The sequence below is a fragment of the Rhinatrema bivittatum genome, chromosome 10, assembly GCF_901001135.1.
Source record: "Rhinatrema bivittatum chromosome 10, aRhiBiv1.1, whole genome shotgun sequence".
Lineage (NCBI taxonomy): Eukaryota > Metazoa > Chordata > Amphibia > Gymnophiona > Rhinatrematidae > Rhinatrema > Rhinatrema bivittatum.
In genome coordinates, this window is record NC_042624.1 from 79,365,548 (window position 1) to 79,388,561 (window position 23,014).

The 23,014-nt window shown below is 40.8% G+C and overlaps 1 protein-coding gene across 1 annotated transcript in view; it reads left to right on the forward strand.

The window, feature by feature from the left end:
* The window catches only part of LOC115100267 (probable ATP-dependent DNA helicase HFM1), a 109,961-nt gene extending 90,520 nt beyond the window's left edge, over positions 1–19,441 (forward strand). The window contains exons 6-7 of the mRNA XM_029618643.1: positions 18,851–18,921; positions 19,347–19,441. Coding sequence (XP_029474503.1) covers positions 18,851–18,893 — 43 coding nt within the window. The 3' untranslated portion in view covers positions 18,894–18,921; positions 19,347–19,441. The remainder of the gene's footprint in view (positions 1–18,850; positions 18,922–19,346) is intronic.
* Positions 19,442–23,014: the final 3,573 nt, after the last annotated feature.

Below are 23,014 nucleotides of genomic sequence, written 5' to 3' on the forward strand. Positions count from 1 at the left end.
TTCATATGCAAACAGATATAGATTCTGTCAGTAAAGTATTGAAAACCCGTTTTTTTTTAAAAAGCATTTCAGCTGGATCAGTAGCCATGATTGTCAGGAAATATCTAAGTGGGTGTACTAGTCAAGCCCTGTTGTTAATGGTTTTATGGGGCTACTCTTCAGTTCTCAGTCTGCAGTTATTGTTTATGTTATAGTTTAATGGTTTGGTGTTACTGAATTATGTATGTATTTTTGTAATCTGTTGTAAACCTTGGAGTATGTGGGATATAAATATATTTTTTAATAAATAAAAATAAAATAAATAAGTTGTCCAGCCAATCATCAGTATCAGCCAGGACTTTCATGAGAATGTTAACCTATATGGCAATCATGGTCTATGATGTTTCCCGTGCACATTGACACATGAGGCAGGCACAGTGTTTTTTGAGGCTTCGTTGCAATTAGTATTCTCAACCAATGTCTTTCAGAATACATATCACCAAACTGCCCTTTTTTCCTTATATTTGTGGACCCAACCTTCAAATCTTCTTTGTGGTCAAAATTTTCACCCTCTCCAAATGCAACAGATATTAACAAAGATGCTGGGGTGTCCATGTCAATACAATATGTTCACAAGGGATGTGAATTATCCAAGAGAAGCATTGTCACGTAAACCTAGAACTAAGAACCATATTCAGAGCTCGCCTTGTCTTTGAGAAGGGGCTAAAGGAATGGTAGTTCAAATCAGACAGACAACCAGTTAGCCATGTATTACATAAACAAACAAGGAGACATGGGATCTGCAGTCCTTTGCAAAAAGGCATGTAAGATATGGAATTGGGCAAATATAAGTAAAATACATTTGAATGCTTTATATCTCTCAGGAAAGCTCAATACTACTAGCAGACTCCTTGAGCCATTTACTATAACCACATGAGTGGTCTTTCCACCCAAGTACAGAGCACTACCTCTTCAGCACTGAAGAACACTGCAAGTGGACATCATTGCAACTCCATAAAATCACAAGCTTTTACTGTACTGCAAGAAAAGATTAGCTTCAAATTCTCTAGCATCAGAGATATTTATCATTCCATGGAACAGACCCATCTTCATACATTTCCAGTGTTGCGTCCGTTGGTCGCAGGCGGCTGCAACCGCTCTGCCTCACCTCTCTTCTACCATTTTCCTCCTATGTTGGAAGGATGGCTGCCACTGCTGTTTGCCGAAACCCTCGGCGTCTCCGAGTCAGCATAGGCGTCTCCGTCCGCCATACTTCCTGAAGGTCTCCTAGGGCACGCATGTGCACGCTGCCTACTTTTATGAATATGTCATGGCGGAAACCTTGGGGGCGACCCCACCGCATGACATCAGTACCGGGTATTTAAATCTCCTGTATGCTCCAATTCAACGAGTTAGCAAGAACTACGGTTTTGCTACTCTGACCGCTTCTAAGCTGCTCGCTTGGATTCCTCACTACCCTCTGGGGTATCTCGCTCCTACGGAAGCTCTGGGTACCCGCTACTCGGGGGCCTCTCGCTTCTACTCGCCCTCCGGTATTAATCTGCCTAACCTTAAGGACACCCGCTCCTTGGGGGTCCTGTCTGTTTTCTTTCAGGAACCCTCAACTCTCCTAGGTACTCGCTCCTCGAGGGCCTATTCTGCTCAGGGTATCCTGCACCTCGGACCTTGGGTCCCTTTCCTCTTCAACTACCAAAGGAAGTTATCAGCACTGCTACTCTGTGAGTATCACTATGCTCCAGCTCTCCTCATTTTACCCTTCAGGTTCACGGCTTATCCCGCGCTGCGGAACACTACCGAACCTTTGCTACATCTGGGTGAGACCATCTTCTACAGAGACTGTCTGAGCTTACTGTGGTATCGCTGGACTACAGTACTGTTCGTTCCTTGGGCAAGATTCAACTCTTCAACAGCAGTATAATAAAGCTTTCTCTCCTCAGTGTCTGCTTACTAGAGTCTAGCTAATCGTTGTAATTCCCCACGGGGCCCCTCCCCATGGGAGGAGTCATCGCCACTTCGACCAAGAGTCCACAATATGCCACAAACCCAACATCCACCTCTTCCTCTCATATTGAAGACCATTTTCAGGTTAAGAAAGGTCAAGGGGAAGATGATCCATTCCTTATTACATTGTTTTGGCTGCATCAGATTTGGTTTCTATGGCTACAAAGACTAGCTATTACTCCACCAATTTGTCTTCAAATATCTCCAGCATTGCTAATACAAAACGATGGATTACATCTTCATCCAAATCTTTAAATAAATCACTAGCACTAACTGCATGGATAGTGAAAGCCAAACCAACCAATGCCCTTTCCCATGAAGATAAGAGAAGTAACCTTAGTAAGAACATAAGAACATGCCATACTGGGTCAGACCAAGGGTCCATCAAGCCCAGCATCCTGTTTCCAACAGTGGCCAATCCAGGCCATAAGAACCTGGCAAGTACCCAAAAACTAAGTCTATTCCATGTTACCGTTGCTAGTAATAACAGTGGCTATTTTCTAAGTCAACTTAATTAATAGCAGGTAATGGACTTCTCCTCCAAGAACTTATCCAATCCTTTTATAAACATAGCTATACTAACTGCACTAACCATATCCTCTGGCAACAAATTCCAGAGTTTAATTGAGCGTTGAGTAAAAAAGAACTTTCTCCGATTAGTTTTAAATGTGCCACATGCTAACTTCATGGAGTGCCCCCTAGTCTTTCTATTATCCGAAAGAGTAAATAACCGATTCACATCTACCCGTTCTAGACCTCTCATGATTTTAAACACCTCTATCATATCCTCCCTCAGCTGTCTCTTCTCCAAGCTGAAAAGTCCTAACATCTTTAGTCTTTCCTCATAGGGGAGCTGTTCCATTCCCCTTATCATTTTGGTAGCCCTTCTCTGTACCTTCTCCATCGCAATTATATCTTTTTTGAGAACTGGCGACCAGAGTTGTACACAGTATTCAAGGTGCGGTCTCACCATGGAGCGATACAGAGGCATTATGACATTTTCCGTTTTATTCACCATTCCCTTTCTAATAATTCCCAACATTGTTTGCTTTTTTGACTGCCGCAGCACACTGAACCGACGATTTCAATGTGTTATCCAATATGACGCCTAGATCTCTTTCTTGGGTTGTAGCACCTAATATGGAACCTAACATTGTGTAACTTTAGCATGGGTTATTTTTCCCTATATGCATCACCTTGCACTTATCCACATTAAATTTAATCTGCCATTTTGATGCCCAATTTTCCAGTCTCACAAGGTCTTCCTGCAATTTATCACAATCTGCTTGTGATTTAAGTACTCTGAACAATTTTCTATCATCTACAAATTTGATTATCTCACTTGTCGTATTTCTTTCCAGATCATTTATAAATATTTTGAAAAGTAAGGGTCCCAATACAGATCCCTGAGGCACTCCACTGCCCATTCCCTTCCACTGAGAAAATTGTCCATTTAATCCTACTCTCTGTTTCCTGTCTTTTAGCCAGTTTGTAATCCACGAAAGGACATCGCCACCTATCCCATGACTTTTTACTTTTCCTAGAAGCCTCTCATGGGGAACTTTGTCAAATGCCTTCTGAAAATCTACAGGTTCACCTTTATCCACATGTTTATTAACTCCTTCAAAAAAGTGAAGCAGATTTGTGAGGCAAGATGTGATTTGGGTAAAGCCATGCTGACTTTGTTCCATTAAACCATGTCTTTCTATATGTTCTGTGATTTTGATGTTTAGAACACTTTCCACTATTTTTTCTGGCACTGAAGTCAGGCTAACCGGTCTGTAGTTTCCCGGATTGCCCCTGGAGCCCTTTTTAAATATTGGGGTTACATTAGCAATCCTTCAGTCTTCAGGTACAATGGATGATTTTAATGATAGGTTACAAATTTTTACTAATAGGTCTGAAATTTCATTTTTTAGTTCCATCAGAACTCTGGGGTGTATACCATCCGGTCCAGGTGATTTACTACTCTTCAGTTTGTCAATCAGCCCTACCACATCCTCTAGATTCACCGTGATTTGATTCAGTCCATCTGAATCATTACCCATGAAAACCTTCTCCAGTACGGGTACCTCTCCAACATCCTCTTCAGTAAACACCAAAGTAAAGAAATCATTTAATCTTTCCACGATGGCCTTATCTTCTCTAAGTGCCCCTTTAACCCCTCGATCATCTAACGGTCCAACTGACTCCCTCACAGGCTTTCTGCTTCGGATATATTTTAAAAAGTTTTTACTGTGAGTTTTTGCCTCTACGACCAACTTCTTTTCAAATTCTCTCTTAGCCTGTCTTATCAATGTCTTACATTTAACTTGCCAACGTTTATGCATTATCCTATTTTCTTCTGTTGGATCATTCTTCCAATTTTTGAATGAAGATCTTTTGGCTAAAATAGCTTCTTTCATCTCCCCTTTTAACCTTGCTGGTAATCGTTTTGCCTTCTTTCCACTTTTCTTAATGTGTTGAATACATCTGGACTGTGCTTCTAGAATGGTATGTTTTAACAATGACCACGCCTCTTGCACACTTTTTACTTTTGTAGCTGCTCCTTTCAGTTTTTTTCTGACAATTTTTCTCATTTTATCAAAGTTTCCCTTTTGAAAGTTTAGCACGAGAGCCGTGGATTTGCATACTGTTCCTCTTCCAGTCATTAATTCAAATTTGTTCATATTATGATCACTATTTCCAAGCGGCCCCACCACCATTACCTCTCTCACCTTCTACCTGATGTTTAAATGGAAACATTTGGTGTGCTAACTAGATCGCCATTTGCTATAATTGCATGATTATTATTAAGATAAAATGTAATAGGTAATGTTTAACTATGCATTTACTTAGTGGCACGTTATACAGATTAGAGACACTTGTTTTAATATTTTGATGGGAATTATTAGCTGGATATTCCTTTATATCTCAGTAATTTCTTGCATTCCTGAAACCAGTTTTTCTGTAGTTGTTACAAGCTATACTAATTTTTACATGACCTCCGGTCTGTCATGATTCTGTGGCCATGGTAAGGGCCTCAAAATGTGTCCCTTCCCGTGGAATTGACCAGTCATGACCAAATTGCTGCAGGGGATCTGGGACCCTATTAAAACAAAAACATTGGTGGCAGTGGATGGCCCATTTCCCTTCTCCCTCCATCGCACACCCCAGAAGAGAAACAGTAGCAGTGGGATGGTGCACTCTATTCCCCTCCCCCCAGCCCCCAGTAATCCCTTGCACTGCCTTACAGTTCCACAGGTGCATTCTTCTCCTCCTCCTCCCTTGCTCGTCCCAAGCGTTGTGCTTTGAACTATAAGGCAGCCACCATCTTGTTTCACTGCAGGAGCAGTTAGTGAAGGGATCAGAGGGGCAATGAAGAAAGACAACCAGGATTCGTGAGAGATGGGGTGGGAATGGTGTGAACCAATTGGAGGAAGGGAAGGAAGGGAGTGAACCGACCAAGGATCGGGCGCTGGGAACTAGTGTAGTTTGGGAGTTCATAGGATGGGGGGGGGGGGAGGAAACCAGATTTCCTGGTTTGTGTGGCAGGTTTGTTGGCAGGAAGAGAGTGAACCAAGGTTCTTGAGGGGAAGGGAAGGAAGCAATGTGAGTGAGGGGATCAAAGAGGGAATAAGGGAAATAGAATCGGGGGTGTAATTGGGATCTTGGCTTCTTTCTCCACTCCCCACCTCCCCCTATTCCGCTCTCATCCCTAGTTCTTCCTCTTCCCTCCTCTTCCATCTCATCCCCAATACTTCCTTTCTTCCCCATCCCCAATCCTTCAGACTCCCCTTTGCTTCCATTCCTCAGTAATGATCCCTCTTCCCTCCTCTCTTCATTTTCCCTTTCTGAATCCCCTACCCTCTCATCCCGTGCCTCTGTTCTCCTCTATCCCTTAGCTCTCTACCCCTCTGACCTAAAATTCCTTCTTTATTTTCTGCCTCTGTCCTCTTCTCATTCATGGATCCTTTCCCCTCCTTTTTTTTAATTTTGCTTTTTGGCACTTCAGATTATATTCAGGTACTGTAGGTATTTCCCTATCCCCAGAGGGCTTATAATCTAGGTTTGTACCTGAGGCAACAGAGGGTAAAATGATTTGCCCAAGGACACAAGGAATGGCCATGGGATTTGAATCCTGGTTTCCTTAGTTTTTAGCCTACTGCTCTAACCACTAAGATCTATTTTCTTCTAAGAACTAAATAAATTAACTGGACACAGAAATGTGAGAAAATGACTATTTAAAAAACAAACAAACAAACAGTTAATTTGCAAATATATGCAAAATTATGCAATTTTGCCTCTTAATTGCTGCAGAATTTTGAAAAATCTGCCACAGAATTTGCTAGCTCTTGCTACAGCATCTTAAAAAAAATTTGCCACAGGAACTGGTTATATGTTACTTATGACAGAAAACTTTTCTTGTATCAGTGCAATTATGTTTTCTATAATTGTCTTCCCTATGTCACTGGCACTTGCCATAGAGAAGTGTGATCACTGAGTGTTGCTAATCAGGAGAGGGAAAATGTTAATGGTTAATAGTGGCCAGTTTTAGATATTTTAGTAAATTTTCATATAGAATTTAAAATAGAAAAAACAGAAAATACCCTATCTAGAAACAGGTAGTCCATTTCTTTAAACTTTGCACAGAAACTAGACACAACTGTTGGAGCAGAAAAGCCTGATGGGATGGCGGATAGGCTTGAATTCATCTTCTTAATCGTTATGCCAAAATTTCAAAACAGGCTGTCATAAGAGACATGATTAAAAATCATGAGCCGATTGCATGTTGGACGTCTACCAGACAAAAGTGCACATCATACGAAGATGTCTAGACAATTAACCGCAGATGCAGAACTAAGTAAAGTATTGTTGACCATTTCTAAATGAATCATGAGGAATGCTAGCCAAATAAGGCCTGACAATGAACTCTAGCATAAGCAGAGCAACCTTCTGGTACACTTTTGAATAATAGAAAGACTAGGGGGCATTCCATGAAGTTAGCAAGTAGCACATTTAAGACTAATCGGAGAAAATTGTTTTTCACTCAATGCACAATAAAGCTCTGGAATTTGTTGCCAGAGGATGTGGTTAGTGCAGTTAGTGTAGCTGGGTTCAAAAAAGTTTTGGATAAGTTCTTGGAGGAGAAGTCCATTAACGGCTATTAATCAAGTTTACTTATTAATTGCATCAGTAACATGGGATCTTCTTAGTGTTTGGGTAATTGCCAGGTTCTTGTGGCCTGGTTTGGCCTCTGTTGGAAACAGGATGCTGGGCTTGATGGACCCTTTGTGTGACCCAGCATGGCAATTTCTTATGTTCTTATGTTTATCATTTATAAGGTTAGGATCCAAAACCCCTTTTAAAAAAGTACAAACAATAGACTGAATTTCATTAGTTGGGTCTTCATCCATTAATATATAAAATTCTCTGTCTTGAAGTTGTCAGTTAGCCTCATCAATATAATCACCTCAGTCCATGACAACCCCCCCCCCCCCACACACACACACCCTTATCAGCCAGTTTAATAATGATGTTTTCATCCCAATTCAAGCCTCTAATAGCTAATTGTTTCCCCTTTGTGAGATTATGTCTCAAAGGGATATATTGTGATACCATAGTATAGATAACCCTCATAACTAGCCTTTCAGTTACAGAGATAAATGGATCTCCTGGTTCGGGGGGCATTCACCTAGACCATTTCATAAATCAAGATTGTACCTGTTCAGAATACAAGATTGTTAGATGCCTCGATTCTCTATTGCATATTGGTTTTGTGAGGATCTAGTGTATTACTTCATGAGTTAATAAAATAGAGAATGTCATAATACCTCTGTATCGCTTCATAGTGAGATTGCACCTAGAGTACTGTGTGCAGTTCTGGTTGCCGCATCTCAAAAATGATATAGTTGAACTGGAAAAGGTACAGAGAAGGGCGATCAAAATGATAAAGGGGATGGAACAGCTCTCCTATACAGAAAGGCTAAAGAAGTTAGGGCTGTTCAGTTTGGAGAACAATTTGGGGATATGACAGAGGTCTATAAAATCATGTGTGGAATAGAAGAAGTAAATGTAAATTTGGTTGTTTACTCTTTAAAAAAAATACGAAGATCAGGGGACACTCCATGAATTTAGCAAGTAGCACATTTAAAACAAATAGAAAATTATTTTTCACTCAATGCACCATAAAGCCCTGGAATTCAGTACCGAAGGATTTGGTTAAGGCAGTTAGTGTAGCTGGATTTATAAAAGTATTGGACAAGTTTCTGGTAGAGAAGTCCATAAACTGTTATTGACCAGATGGACTCGGGGAAAGCAACCACTTATTATCTAGCATTAGCAATATGGAGGTCCTATTGAAAAGCATTTTGCTGGCTAATTCATAAGATAGCTGGCTAAATGAATATTTGGGCACATATCCGGCTAAATTGTAGCTGGCTAATAAATTAGGTGACTAGAATTTAGCCAGATAAGTTAAAGGCATAACTGGGAGAAATTGAGTCAGCCAGCTAAATTAACCAGCTAACTTCAATATTCAGTCAGCCAAATGACTTAGCCAGCTAAGTCTGGTTGGGCCAAAGAGCTGCCCTAAAGTTAGCTGGCTATCTTAAAGTAAACGGCTATATTCAGTGAGGGTGTACTATTGAATATACCTCCAAAGTTAGGTGGATAAGTTTATCTGGCTAACTTTCTTCTCCGGACTGTGTCTGAATATGGATCTCATGGGATCTATTTATTGTTTAGGATCTTGCCAGGAACTTGTGACCTGGATTGGCCACTTTTGGGAAACATGATACTGGGATGATGGACCCTTGGTCTGACCAAGTATGGCAATAATGTTCTTATGTTCTCAAGAAGACAAACCTTTACTGGTCTTGGAAAAAGATGTCTTTTCCCCAACTCCTGGTCAGCATCCTGTAGCCCAAGTAGTGGAATTGGTGAAGACTTTCTTTGCCTCACTGGTGATAAAGAAAGCACTTTTCAAACCCCCCCCCCCCCCCCATCAAAAGTATTGGATTTGCTTCCTCAAGGGGAAGTCCCTCTTGCCTCCATGCCATGAGAACTTCCATCTGAAGTCCCAGAGGTGGGATCTAGTCACTGATCATTTCTCACAGCAGACTCTAACCAACCTGAGGAGGAAGCTTGAGATGCCACCATCTTAATCATACACCAGGAATATTCACTTTCGAAATGACTGAGGATCCTACTCCAATCACTTCATTATTATTTGTGTCTGGGTTCATGTTCCCTCATCCTTCCATTCAGAAGAAAGGTCTACAGAGATTCCATCTGACCTCCTACCTGATCCGAAGGAGAATTTTTTGTCATACAAAGACCTCTCGTATTTCAAATTTTTTAACAAATTGAGTAAGGCATTGGGAATGAACATCTACAAAGACTCTTCCAAAGTTTTCAGTTTTCTCCAGATCCTAGAAACTTCATCAAAGCTTGCAGCAATCCTAGTATACTCAATCCCCTAAGTTTTCAAAAGAAGGATGTGGGAAAATCTGGCATCCTGCCCACCTTTAGCGAGAAATATAGAGTTTGGTAAACCCCAGGATCTGGGCTAGTCCAGCTACCATACTAGTAAGTGGTAGTGGAATCAGTACTGAAACAGGTAAAGAAGATTACGATTTTCTCTATCATCCCACTGGGACAGGACCCTAGATTGTTGGATAACTTTGGAAAGAAGGTTTTGCAGAGCTTGATGCTCAATGCCCATACTGTGGCCCATCAATTTTACATAGTGCAATACACAATTATGTTTAGAAGCTGAAACCCTTATATGACAAAGAACAGGCAGACTATCAGCAGGATCTTCAGGATGAAGAGTGCAAACATCTTTCCACTGCATATACAAATCATTTGTTACCAGAGCAAGATCTTCGGCAGCAGCTATTGGAGCATTCCGAATGGCTTGGCTGAGAGCCAGCAGTTTGCATGAGGATTCACGACAAGTTGACAGATGTACCCTGCTCTGTTGAGAACCTCTTCAGAGACAAACTCAGAGAAAGTCACCCAAATTAAGAAGCAGCATGTTGCCATCCTGTCCCTCTTGATGGGATCTGATCGACCATCTTCTGTATATCCTTTCTTTGTTTTTAAACACTCCTACTTCTAGAAACACCCCTTCTGCCAATTTCAGCAGTATCATGCACCATCTGCACCTCCACAATATCTTCTGAGATGTCAGCAAAAGATATTGCAACAAATCCAGCCCAATGCGGGACCTAGTTTTTGACAGGACTTCACCTTCAAGCCTCTATCCCTCTGGTGGTGGGGAGGAGGATTCACTTTTACCTGAGGAGTGGTGGAAGATCACCAAGAGCTACTGAATCATCAAAATTGTTGAGTCTGGTTACCATTTGCACTTCTCTCACTCTCCAGTGCTGAACCATTGTTTGACCTTCAATCTGGATCCATCTCGAGGTAGAGTCACTTCTCAGCCAGCGGGCAATAGAACCTGTCTCAACCAATCAGTATGATATGGGGTCCTACTTCCACTATTTCCTTATCCCCAAGAAGTTGGGGGATGGAGACCTATCCTGGATTTACAAAGTCTGAAAAATAACTTGTTTATAGGTGAAGTTCAAAATTTACTCCCTCCACACCATCCTATCCTTCTTTCAAGTGGGAGACTGGATGTGCCCCTTTAATCTGAAAGGTGCAAATGTTCATATACCTGTACATTACTCCCACTGGCAATAACTTAATTTCTCAGTGGATTCCTCACTGCCAAGACAAAGGTTCTCCCTTTCAGGCTTTCAGTGGCCTTGGGGGTCTTTACCAAAATGCCTAGTGGTAGTAGCAGCATATCTTCATCATCGGGGGATTTGTTTTACCCTTCCTGGATGACTGGTTGGTAACCGAGCCATTCCAAATAGATGAGTTGGATTCCCTGCAAAAGATGATCCAGTTTCTTCAGTCTGTGTGTTCATAGTCAACTTCACCAAATTGAATCTTGTCCCTACTTAAGAATCAAGTTCATAGGGGAATAAGTAGACTCTTGAAGAGAGAGTACTCCTTCCGTTGGAGCAAGCGTGCTGCCTTCGAGCTTTGATATGGAGTCCTCTACAGAAGGATCATGTCCTAGCCAGGGAGATGTTGGTTGTTCAAGGTTACATGGTGGCAGAGTGCATGTAGCCCCCATGACCTGTTTCAACATACAGAGTTTTCAATGTGGCTTCTGCGCTCAATTGAATAAATTGCTTCGACTATTATCATCTCTAGTGAGGGCCACACAAGAAATGAAGCATCTCTCCAGTGGTGGCTAGAGGAAAAGGGAGCTCCTCATTGGCTTCTACCTCATCAGGTGATGCTAGCGTGTATGCGTGTCCTTTCTGAACCCAAGAAACTTGGTTGTCAAGAGTGTCTATTTCAAATTGATCTTCTGGAGCTTTGAGCAATCAGTCATGCACTGAGAGCTTTTTCACATCTCCTTCAGGGAAATGGAATTCTGATCCAACTGACAACCAAGTCATGATGTTCCATGTCAACATACAAGGAGGCACAGGGTCATAGACCTTCTGAGTATTTGGGAGTGGCCTTGCAGCTACAAAGCTTTTCTGCAAGCAACCTATCTTCCTGTGATCTCCAATACATTTGTAGATTGCCACAGCAGAGTGGTTTTTTCCTCATGAATGGTCTCTAGATACAACATTAGCAGACAGGTTGTTCGATCTCTGGGGTCACTCATCACTCAAATTGTTCACATCAGAGAACAACAAGAAAGTGTAAAGATTCTGCACCATTCCTAGAAGCAAATTCAGGTCCGTTCTGGATGTTTTTCTCCTCTACTTTACATTTTTCTTCTACTTTTATTGGTGGCCATAACAGTGCAGAAAATGTTTATGGATTAGGTATGCTTGATCCTCATTGCTTCAGCATGACCCAGACATGTATGGTTCTTATTCCTTACCTGGTTGTCAGTCAGCCCTCTGGGATCCAATTCAACTTTGTTAACTCAGAGGAGGGTCGTCTTGTCATCCGTGTCAGGGCTTGACTGTCTGTAAAGGGTGACTCCTAGGACAGGAGCAATTGGCAGGCTAAATTGAGGAGCAGAACAGGCTGGAGCAGGAACAGGACAGGAAGGGAGTCTTCACCTGTACCTCCCTTTCAGGTTGAGCCTTTGGGTTCTAGTGGCTGGCAGGATTTGAATGGTTCAAGGGCAGGACACTAAAGGCCAACTGCAGGGTCAACAACCAAAAAAACAAGGTGCCTACATGAGACAGATATACCAGAATAGGGAGACGGGGCCAACAAACACAAAGAAAACCAGAAGAGTACAAACAAACAGAATAAGCAGGAACAAGTAACCAGAATTACAAGGAGCAAGAAGACCTCTAGAGAGAGAACAAATACAAGACTGGAACTCAGGGGGCCAGAACTAGGAGCAGGGGACTCCAAGCAGAGTCAGGGAACTTACTGTGAGGCAGTATTACATGGGAATGGCAGTGCTGAGACATTGCCAACATGGCTGCCAGCAGGACCCCCAAGCCATAGTAGCTTGGAGGACTGAGGCAGCATGGAATGTATCCCATTGAGAGCCTCTGCTGGCAGGAGGGCCCCACTGCAGCCAGGATCTTCACAATTCAAACTTTTTCTCTCAAACTGACAGCGTGGCTGTTATGCACTCATTAATCTTGTCGTTATCATTGTCCAAGGAAGCTGCAGATATTGTAATCTCCGCCAGGATGCCTTAAAAAAAAAAGCATATGGTTTTAAATGGAAAAGATTTCCATCAAGGTGTCAAGCAAGTTCTTTAGACCCATTTCTTGTGAAACCTAAAGAAATTGTTTCAGTACTTATTCTACCTGTTCTTCTTGGATCTCAGTATGTCATCAATCAAAGTGCATCTCAGTGCCATTATGGCTTATCATACTCAGGTGGATGACAAAACCTTTAGTGTTAAAGTTCATGAAAGTCTTATGGCATATGAGCAAGTCACCAGTATCATGAGACCTCAGTTTCCTGTTGGCACAACTAAGGAACTTTATGGAGTTGGCATTCATAAAGTTCCTGGAAAGCAGTGTTTCTAGTTGCCATCACGTCAGTTAGAAGAGTCAGTGAGCATAGGCATTAGGTCATTAAGAACATAAGAACATGCCATACTGGGTCAGACCAAGGGTCCATCAAGTCCAGCATCCTGTTTCCAACAGTGGTGAATCCAGGCCATAAGAACCTGGCAAGTACCCAAAAACTAAGTCTATCCTATGCTACTGATGCTAGTAATAGCTGTGGCTATTTTCTAAGTCAACTTAATTAATAGCAGGTAATGGACTTCTCCTCCAAGAACTTATCCAATCCTTTTTTAAACCCAGCTACACTATTTGCACTAACCACATCCCCTGGCAACAAATTCAAGAGTTTAATTGTGCGTTGAGTGAAAATAACTTTCTCCAGTTAGTTTTAAATGTGCTACATGCTAACTTCATGGAGTGCCCCTGGTCCTTTTATTATCAGAAAGAGTAAATAACCGATTCACATTTTCCCATTCTAGACCTCTCATGATTTGAAACACCTCTATCATACCCCCCCCCCCTCAGCCTTCTCTTCTCCAAGCTGAACAGCCCCAACCTCTTTAGTCTTTCCTCATAGGGAAGTTGTTCCATCCCCTTTATCATTTTGGTCGCCCTTTCTCTGTCCCTTCTCTATCGCAACTATATCTTTTTTGAGATGCGGTGACCAGAATTGTACACCGTATTCAAGGTGCGGTCTCATCATGGAGTGATACATGTAGTTTTTCCATGCAGCTTTTCCACAACTGAATGGTACTCTGCCCTCAACCCAAGTTCCACTGAAAGTGGTTTTGGCTTTTTATCTGAATCAAGCCATTATATTGCCTATATTCTTCCCCAGTTTTCGTGTACATGAAGGGGAGAGGGACCCTCCATTCACTGGACTGCAAAAGGGCCTTAGCTTATTATCTGAAGAGAACGCAAACTCATCATCAGACTACTCAACTCTTCTTCTCTTTTGATCCTAATAGATTAGGAATAGTGGTTGCCAAGCACACTTTACTCAGCTGGCTAGTGGACTGTATCACCCATTGCTATGCTCTAGCTGGCTTCCATATCACAGGCTCTGTCATGTTCATGAAGTGAGAACCATGGCTACCTCGGTGGGTTATCTTCAAGCTGTGCCAATAGAAAACATTTGCAAAGCTGTAACTTGGTTGTCAGTTCAAGCCTTTACGTCCCTCTACTGCCTGGACAATCTTTCAAGAAGTGATAGTAATTCTTGACAAGTAATTTTGCTCGACCTATCATCCAGTAGTGGACTCTCCACAGGGGGGGGGAATACAGGTTGCTTTCTGGAAGTGCTCCACTGCAACCCTCAGTTTGGGACACCCAGCTATGCTTGTTGATGGGAGAAAGCAAGTTTGCTTATCATAAATGGGGTTCTCCACAGACAGCAGGATGAATTAGCTAAGCTTCAAACCTGCCTGCCTCTCCGGAAAGTCTGCTATTGAGCTAAAGCTAAGCTCTACAATCAACTGAAGAGCATACGAGGCAGCACACATGTGGGAACTCCCACACATGCTCAACAGAGCAAAAGTATGAGTTAGAAGAGAAGGGCCTGTTCAGCGCTGTCAAATGACATCACCCACATATCATGGATAATTCATCCTGCTGTTTACAGAGAACTCTGTTTATGGTAAACAAACTTGTTATAGTACCAATAGCTAGAGCTGCAGTCAATAGAGAGCTAATAGAAGCATTTGATTTTTCTAGAGGAACTAGGCAAGGATGCCCATTATTACCCATATTGTTTGTTTTATCATTGGAATCTCTAGCAATAAAGTTAAAGGATGCAATAGATTTTAAAGAAATTAAAGTAGGAAAGACTGTAGTTAAGATCAATCCCTGTAATACAGAGAGTTTTCACTAAGTTTAGTTCCTTTGCTAAATTGGTTATAAATTTTTAAAAGCTGAGGCTCTTTCATTATGCAAGACAATCCGTAGCAAGTGGTTGGGTTATTTTTCATTCCACTGGGCAGAAACTATGTTGAAACATTTAGGATTAAGAATACCCTATTCTTTATCCAAGACTTTGAAAGCCAATATTAACTGTTTTAGATAATGTACAGCAGCAAAAAGATACATGGAAGCATCTACCCTTATTGCTTATGGGTATGGCAGCATTGTTCAAGATGATATTGTTTCCAAAAATCCTATATATAAATACAATTGTTACCATATGGGATTAAGGGAACTAACAAGTGATTTAGGAAGGGTTTGAATCAGTTTCTCTGGAGTGATAAATAACCAGGCATTTCTTTTATCTACAATGTGTAGACCAAAAGAATTGGGGTAATACAAATTCCTTACTTACGTAATATAATATAGCATGTCAGTTGACGATCTTGGTAGACTGGATAAAAATGGTAATAAATTTGCAAATATTAATCTAGAACAAGAGATTATGTATCCATACTTACCTATAAATAGTGTTCATGTTCATGCACACAAAGATCTTCTGCCTGAAGGAATGACAAGAGCACATTTTTATTGTCGGTTAAACTAGCCTGGATATCTTTATGAAGATCATGGAAACTGAATTATCCAATGTTCCAACGAGGTTTGGAGAATAAAATGTTCTCTATTTGGAAAAAGAGAAGGATTTATTGAAATTTCAAATCTGTTAGAAGAAATCAAATAATGTCATTTCAACAACTTAAAGAAAAAAATGTTGAGAATTCAGTTTTTTGCATATCTTCAAGCTAGACATTTAATAATGCAAAACCTAAACATATACATAAAGTGGGGACATTTTCTGTTGAATTTTTGTAAGACAAAGTAAATAAAATATCAAATTAGTATAATCTTAGGGATATAGATGTTCAAATTGCAATCTATGAGCAATATTAAGTATTAGGCAAATTTACATATGCTATTAAAAGAAGATACAGAAAACTATTATGAACAAAAGTATACATTTCCATCTGATATTCTTCTGTGAGAACAACAGGTGAAAATTTGGAATACTGTGTATATTGGCAAAAAATGGATTATATAAAATTAAATTAATTGCTTCCGATATTTCCTCAAAATGTAAACAAGAGACACAGGTGCTTTTTATATTGTATTGCTGGGGTACTTTGATTAGGATTGTCTTTAGGAAGCTGCTATTACTGTACTGTGAATATATTCTGCTATATTTATAGCAGAATGATGAGTCGTGGAAAAAAAGGGGTGGGGCGATAGTGGGCAGCCGGCCGTATCATGGTGGTGTGTTTTCACCTGTTGCAGCTGTGCTGCCCACTATCGCCCCCATTGTGCCACACCAAAAGGTGGAATTTCTGATGCTACTGCTGGCGATAATGTGTAAAACATTATTGCCTGCAACGGTACCGGAAACTCACTTTTTTTTTTTGCCCACCCTAACAACTCACCTTTCCCAAATCTAACTACATTGTGTCAGTAATATTTATCACGTGTGTTAGGGCCCTAACGCATGCGATAACAGCCTATTGCGTTTTAAAGAATGATCCTATCAGTTTTAAGTTTCATTTCTCTTAAGTTGCATTTCTCACTCTGGGCTCAATTTACAAGAAATCACATGATTTACAAAAACCCCAGCTTCATTAAAATATACGTGAGATAGAATTATAATGCTTATAAAGCTCTCCTATCAAGGGGAAGTTGTGTTAATGTTAACCAGTTAGGAAATGTTAGGAAATGTTATGAAAATAAACAAGTCATTTAAAAATAAGAGGTATGAACCTTTTTAATACCTGTATCAGTAATTCATCTGAGAGAATTGATCTTGTTCTACTTTATGATAGCTGCTTGTTCTCTGCATGCAATATATCTTATTATATTATAGGTTTGCATTTAATGAAAGGACCTTTCTCCTCAAGCTGCTGGCTCTAAGTGATTAATCCACAACAGTATGCATATACCCGTTAATGTATATTGGCATTTTAGCAAGGTTTTTGACACATTAAATGCTATATTACAAATTAAGATGCCATTAGATATTATAAGGGCTTTGTTTGGCCTAAATATAATAGAGGACTATAATTTCGGCTTTTGTCAATATATATTTCATTTAGCTTTTTTGTGGCAAGGAAATTTATTTTGCTTCAATGGGTAGGAGATATGGCATATACCAAGGCAATGTGGCTTATACAAATATTGTAATATTAAGGATAGAAAAGACAAATATGTGAACATATACATTGAAAGGTTTTAAAACATTTTGAACCTTTGGACCTGTTTATTAGACACTTGCCTACTTAACAGCAAGGAATATTGTTAGGTTTGTATAATAGATTTACCTGGCAACGTGTATTTTATAGGTTTGTGATATATAGTAGGATGTCGAAGGTAAAGTAACATATTTCAAGGTAAAAGTGTAGAAGTAACTTGTTTTATAGTTTGGCACTTAGCAGTTGAATGTGCAGTCTTGTACAAATGAATCTGGGAGGAACGAATTCTCTTTTGGGGGAAGTAGGAGAAAAGACTCTGGGAGAGATATTCAGCAACCAGTTGGTTCATGCATTTGAAGAATAGGCACAGGCTTTTGAATTGTATCCTGCATTTAACTGGAGCCATGTGACTGACATGGAAAGGTCCAGGACTTTCAGGACTCTTTACAACTGTTTCTCGCTCATTATCCAGCTAAACAAATCTTATCAGTGAAAAAATAAGCCTTATCTACATAACTTTCAGACTGCATTTCCTATTGATACACCAATACTGGAATACATATCCCTACTAAAGTTAAAAACCATCAAGTGCAGACAACATCAACTTCAGTAGCTCATCTCCGTTCTGCTTAGTTCAAGATATCTGCAAGCAGCACCAGACACTGTCCTTTAAGAAGACTTACATGATGGTTTGTTTTGCCAATTTAGTTTTAAGAAATCTATTTAACTGACAACTTCAGTTCCTCTCTTTTTATTACCAGGTTGTAATTTCTCTTTATCCAGCAAATATTTTATTTTTTATTTTTATTATTTATTAATTTCTATACCGGCTTTCACACGCCAAAGGTTGCATCAAGTCGGTTTACATTTACAAGTCGTGTAATAAACATAGAACTAGGGTAATTGAACTGGTGCAGAAAATAATAGTTTACAATGACAAGGAAATTACCAACTGGGATAGGAGGAAAAAAGAGAAAAGGGACAGGAATATTTAACATAGTAAAACGCATTTACAGTGAATATTTACATAGTAAGTGCAATAAAGGATCTGTGTCAAGAGGATGTCAAGAGCTAAATGTTTGTATTTTCATTGCAATCCTCACTGGAAGTCCCCAGTTGTGTGCCAAATTTGTCCTTGTCCATGGAGAAAACAGTTGCTTACCAGTAGCAAGTTGCTTACCAGTAGCAAGTGTTCTCAGTGACAGTAAGACAAACCAGCTCCATACCTCTCCTCCCCTAATGTTGAAGTTAGCTAGTGAAGGTACTGGGAAGTTTAGTGCAAGATCACCTGTGCAGGTTAAGAAAGACTTTTCAGAGCTCAGAAAGACCTAGAGCATGTTCTGTGTCAGTTATGAAAGATGATACCACCAACTTGTATGACTGGTTTAGCTTACTATCCACGGAGAACACCTTTTACAGGTAAAGTTTAATTGCATATTTAAATATATTAAACATAGTTTTCTTTTCACTTAAAGAACAATTTGCTTTTTCTATAAATATTTTTCTGCAACTTTTCCTTATTATAGTTGCAAAAATATAATTTAATGTTGCATATATATCCACCAATAAATCCATCTCCCTAGGAACTCTCGCAGAGCTACTGACTCCATTATGTTGGTTTGTTCTAGAATAATGGTACAATAGTTTTACATGAACTACAAATTAATTATATTTTATAAATCCAAGCAGTCTCATCCTTAACAAGATTTTCAGCTACACCATTCCAAAATATTTTCAAAGAATTCCCATATTTTAACTACATACAATCTAAGGCTTTGGATGATGTAAGTATTGAAGATTATTTTGTGCTAAAGGCAGCAGCAATTGCACTGCAATTGATGCTATTAAATTCAAGTTATTTTTTTCTCAATATTTTAATATATGCTTGCTGAAACAGTTCTCACGCCTACACTTCCAACTTGTTTAAAAACAAGTTTTGGAAATTTAAAATTCAAAAGAACTACTTGCAAACAGAAACAGTAATGCTGAAATTCAAAATTTGTATATGTCAAAATATTTTTAGGGTGCCAGATGTATTAGGTTATTAAAATTTTCCACAGATAATCGGTTTTACTGAATATAACTTCAAGGAACGTATATGCATTGCTATACATACCAAAGATAGCTTAAATGGTTTATCAGAAGAATAACTGACAGTATTGTTACATTTTTCAAATTCAGGTGTTATTCTTTTGCAACATTCCTCTAGCTTCTCTACACTGATCGGAATTTTGTGATTTGTGCCCCTACTGGTTCTGGAAAAACTGTCATTTTTGAATTAGCAATTACGAGATTATTGATGGAAGTACCCATGCCTTGGTCAAATGTTAAAATTGTTTACAGTAAGTACTTCAGTAGAAGAAAAGCTAATGTAAGAATTACTGTTTCTTGCCTTGATTTATATGTAGAATAACCTGATTATTATATATGGTGAAATTACTACTTACCAGATAATTTTGTTTTCTTTAGTGTAGACAGATAGACTCAGGAACCAGTGGGTAATGCACCTCTGCCAGCAGATAGAGACAGAGCAAGCTGACATCACAGTATATATACTCCTGCATCAACCTGAGCCCACCAGTATTCTCTTCCAAGCAACTTTGAACAGACTAAGCAAAAAACTTGATTAAAAACAGTCAACCATTACTGTACTCAACCAGCAGGAACCAGTGGGTAATGCACCTCTGCCAGCAGATAGAGACAGAGCAAGCTGACATCACAGTATATATACTCCTGCATCAACATGAGCCCACCAGTATTCTCTTCCAAAGCAACTTTGAACAGACTAAGCAAAAAACTTGATTAAAACAGTCAACCATTACTGTACTCAACCAGCAGGAACACTGAACTCGGGTAATGAATGTATGTGCCCCCAATCTAGGGACTGGATGAACACTTACCAGTAAACTCCTAGAACACATAGCCCCACAGGAGGACCATTAAACCAACCATTCGACAGCCAAGGATGGGAAGCTGAGTCCATCTATCTACACTAAGGAAAACAAAATTATCAGGTAAGTAGAAATTTCTCCTTTCCTAGCATGTAGACAAATGGACTCAGGACTAGTGGGATGTCCCCAAGGTACTCGTTACTAGGGTGGAATGCTATCCACAGTCCAGTCAACACCACATGTGCAAAGGCTGCGTTCTCCCAGGGCTGCATGTCTAGATGATAATACCTGCAAAAATGTGTAAGGAGGACCACATCGCAGCTCGTTAAATGTCTATGGGAGACGACAATCTAACCTCTGTCCATGACACTGCCTGAGCCTTAGTGGAATGAGCCCTAACCTGAATAGGCAATGGCTTTTCAGCCTCCACATATGTGGCCGTGACTACCTCCTTAATCCAGCAAGCTATTATAACCTGCGAAGCTGGTTCTCCCTGTTTCCTTCCACCATGAAGGACTAATAGGCGATCCGTCTTTCGGAAAGCTTTAGAAACCTCCAGATACCACACAACATGTTTCCTGACATCCAAAGGATGCAACAGGCGATACTCTTCCACATCTTTTCCTTTATCCAAGGACAGCAAGGAAATGGACTGGTTCAAGTGAAAATTTGAGATCACTTTAAGCAAGAAAGAGGGAACAGTACGCAGCTGTATCATTCCTGGAGTCACCCGAAGAATCGACTACTGGCAAGACCAGGCCTGCAGCTCAGAAATTCGCACGCAGAACATATCACCACCAGAAACACTGTTTTCAAGGTCAATAGCCACAAAGAAAGGCTATGCAGTGGTTGAAACATAGGACCCCCAAGAAATCCAATACCAGATTAAAACTCCACAAGGGAACCGGTAATCACAAGGGAAGACGAAGATGTTTGACTTTACAAGTGGAGATTGATGTTTGCGAACGATTCAAGACGGAACAAAATAAGAGATCATACATTGCCCTATATGATCATCTTTTATCCTTAAGTTGTACACAACCAATGAACTTAAGAAGATTGATATAAGCCCCTGAGGCAGCCGTTTTGAAAACGGCGAAACTCGGCCAGAGTCGGGCTACCTTTGTGTCTCCACTTCAATAAAGGATTTAATTTTAGACCACAGGCATCTATTTTCTTCTTTTCATCCTGACGGCTATTATAGATCGCCTTCCTTTGTGCTTTTGGGTTCATCATTGACCAGGCCTCTGAAATAGTCAAGAGCTGCAACCTGTACCTTGTAAGCAAATTTAGGGGTGCAGGGACTTGTCTGCTACAACACTTCCAATTGCCCTCCCACCTTACTTCACAATCCTACGTCAGGAAAAGACAACATTTACTTTCCTCAGAAACAGACCTTTATTTATCAGATTTGGCAGGAATAGGCATTTAGAAAATAACAATTCCTGTCTCTAACATCCTGGCCACTAAGCACCAGTTTTCCCTAAAGAAAGTTCTGTATCATTTGTGGTGTCCCACATGCCATAACCCTTAGCCTGCTTAAATATATTAATCCTTATGGCTAACTTACCCTTGGTCCTAGCTTCAGGCGATACCCCTCTGTTCACCTCTGAAGTAGACACTGGCTGGTGGTCTGGAGAATGTGGGCAGGGGGGAGGCATGCTTCCTGGGCTTGGTACTGGCAGAATGGGCAGGCGGTCCTGGAAGGAGACTTGCTTCTGGCTCTGGTACTTGCCAGCATATCTGGGCTTGTTCTTGCCCCTCAACTTCTCAGACTCCGTGTCACTCTCCGCAGGGTGTCTCCCCTTTCTGGTCTCCTGTCCCGGTCTCTTAGCCAGACCTAGTCTTCTCCCTCCTCGATAGCAGAGCTGTTGGTTTGCTTCAGGCTCTACTTTCTTTTCTTTCAGGGTTCCTTCTCTGGATTCAGGGGTTTTTCTCAGGATTCACTTTGAGTCTCACTTTCTAGCCTCCAGGGGGTTCTTTCATTCTTTCCGATTTTTTTTTTTTTTTGCCCCCCTGTCTTACACTTTTTATCTGATAAATATGCATAAGTTCATGCATAATCACATGGTGGGTGGAGGGTCTTTGCCGCATTGCAGGTCTTTTCCCCCTCCCCATTTCTTCGGGGGGGGGGGGGGCCTCCCATGTTGCAGGTCTTCTTCAGTCTCCCCATTTCTTCAGGGAGAGAACGTCCACGTCTGTATGCCAGGCTGTGTGCCAGAGTGTTTTTCTCTGTCTCAGACTGCCTTCCCACTCTTCCAAGGGTGGGGGTCTTTGGACTCTGCCTTGGCTGGTCCCTGACACCTGCTTATGAGCTTAAGTTGTATTCTCTCTGCTTTTTTTTTTTTCACAGGACCCGACAAACAGGCAGATCTGATAAGGTATCCTTTAGATTTTTTTAATCAGGGTAAGGTTTCTTCTTTTTCCATTGAGCTGTGACAGTGCTTTTGGGGCCTGTCAGTACATTGGCCTGTATATTTCTTGGCTATTTTGATTCAATTTGGTGATTCAGTAGTAAAACATGATATCTCCCTATACCTTCAAGGAATTAAGGGCCAACCCCTTATTTAACCCATCTTGCAAAAATTCCAAAATGAGCAGGATCTTCACTGAACGAGGAAGAACATAAGAAATTGCCATGCTGGGTCAGACCAAGGGTCCATCAAGCCCAGCATCCTGCTTCCAACAGAGTGTTGCGGTCTCCACCGCTTCCCCTCTATCTACTGTGCTCAGGGCTCACCTCCGATGGGGGGAACGCCGCTCCCGCGGCTCCGCTGGGCCTTCGGGGCGTCCGCCATTGCTGAGTCATCTCGCTGCTGCCACGCGCGCGGACGCGCATTATGGACTCACGGTCACCGGAGGTCTGGCCCCGCCTGGGTTAACCATGCCACGCCCCAAGCCTGATTTAACCGGCGTTCATCTGCCTTCTCATTGCCTTGCAACGAGGGTCACTACTGTTAGTAGTTTTTAGTTGCGCTTCTGCTGT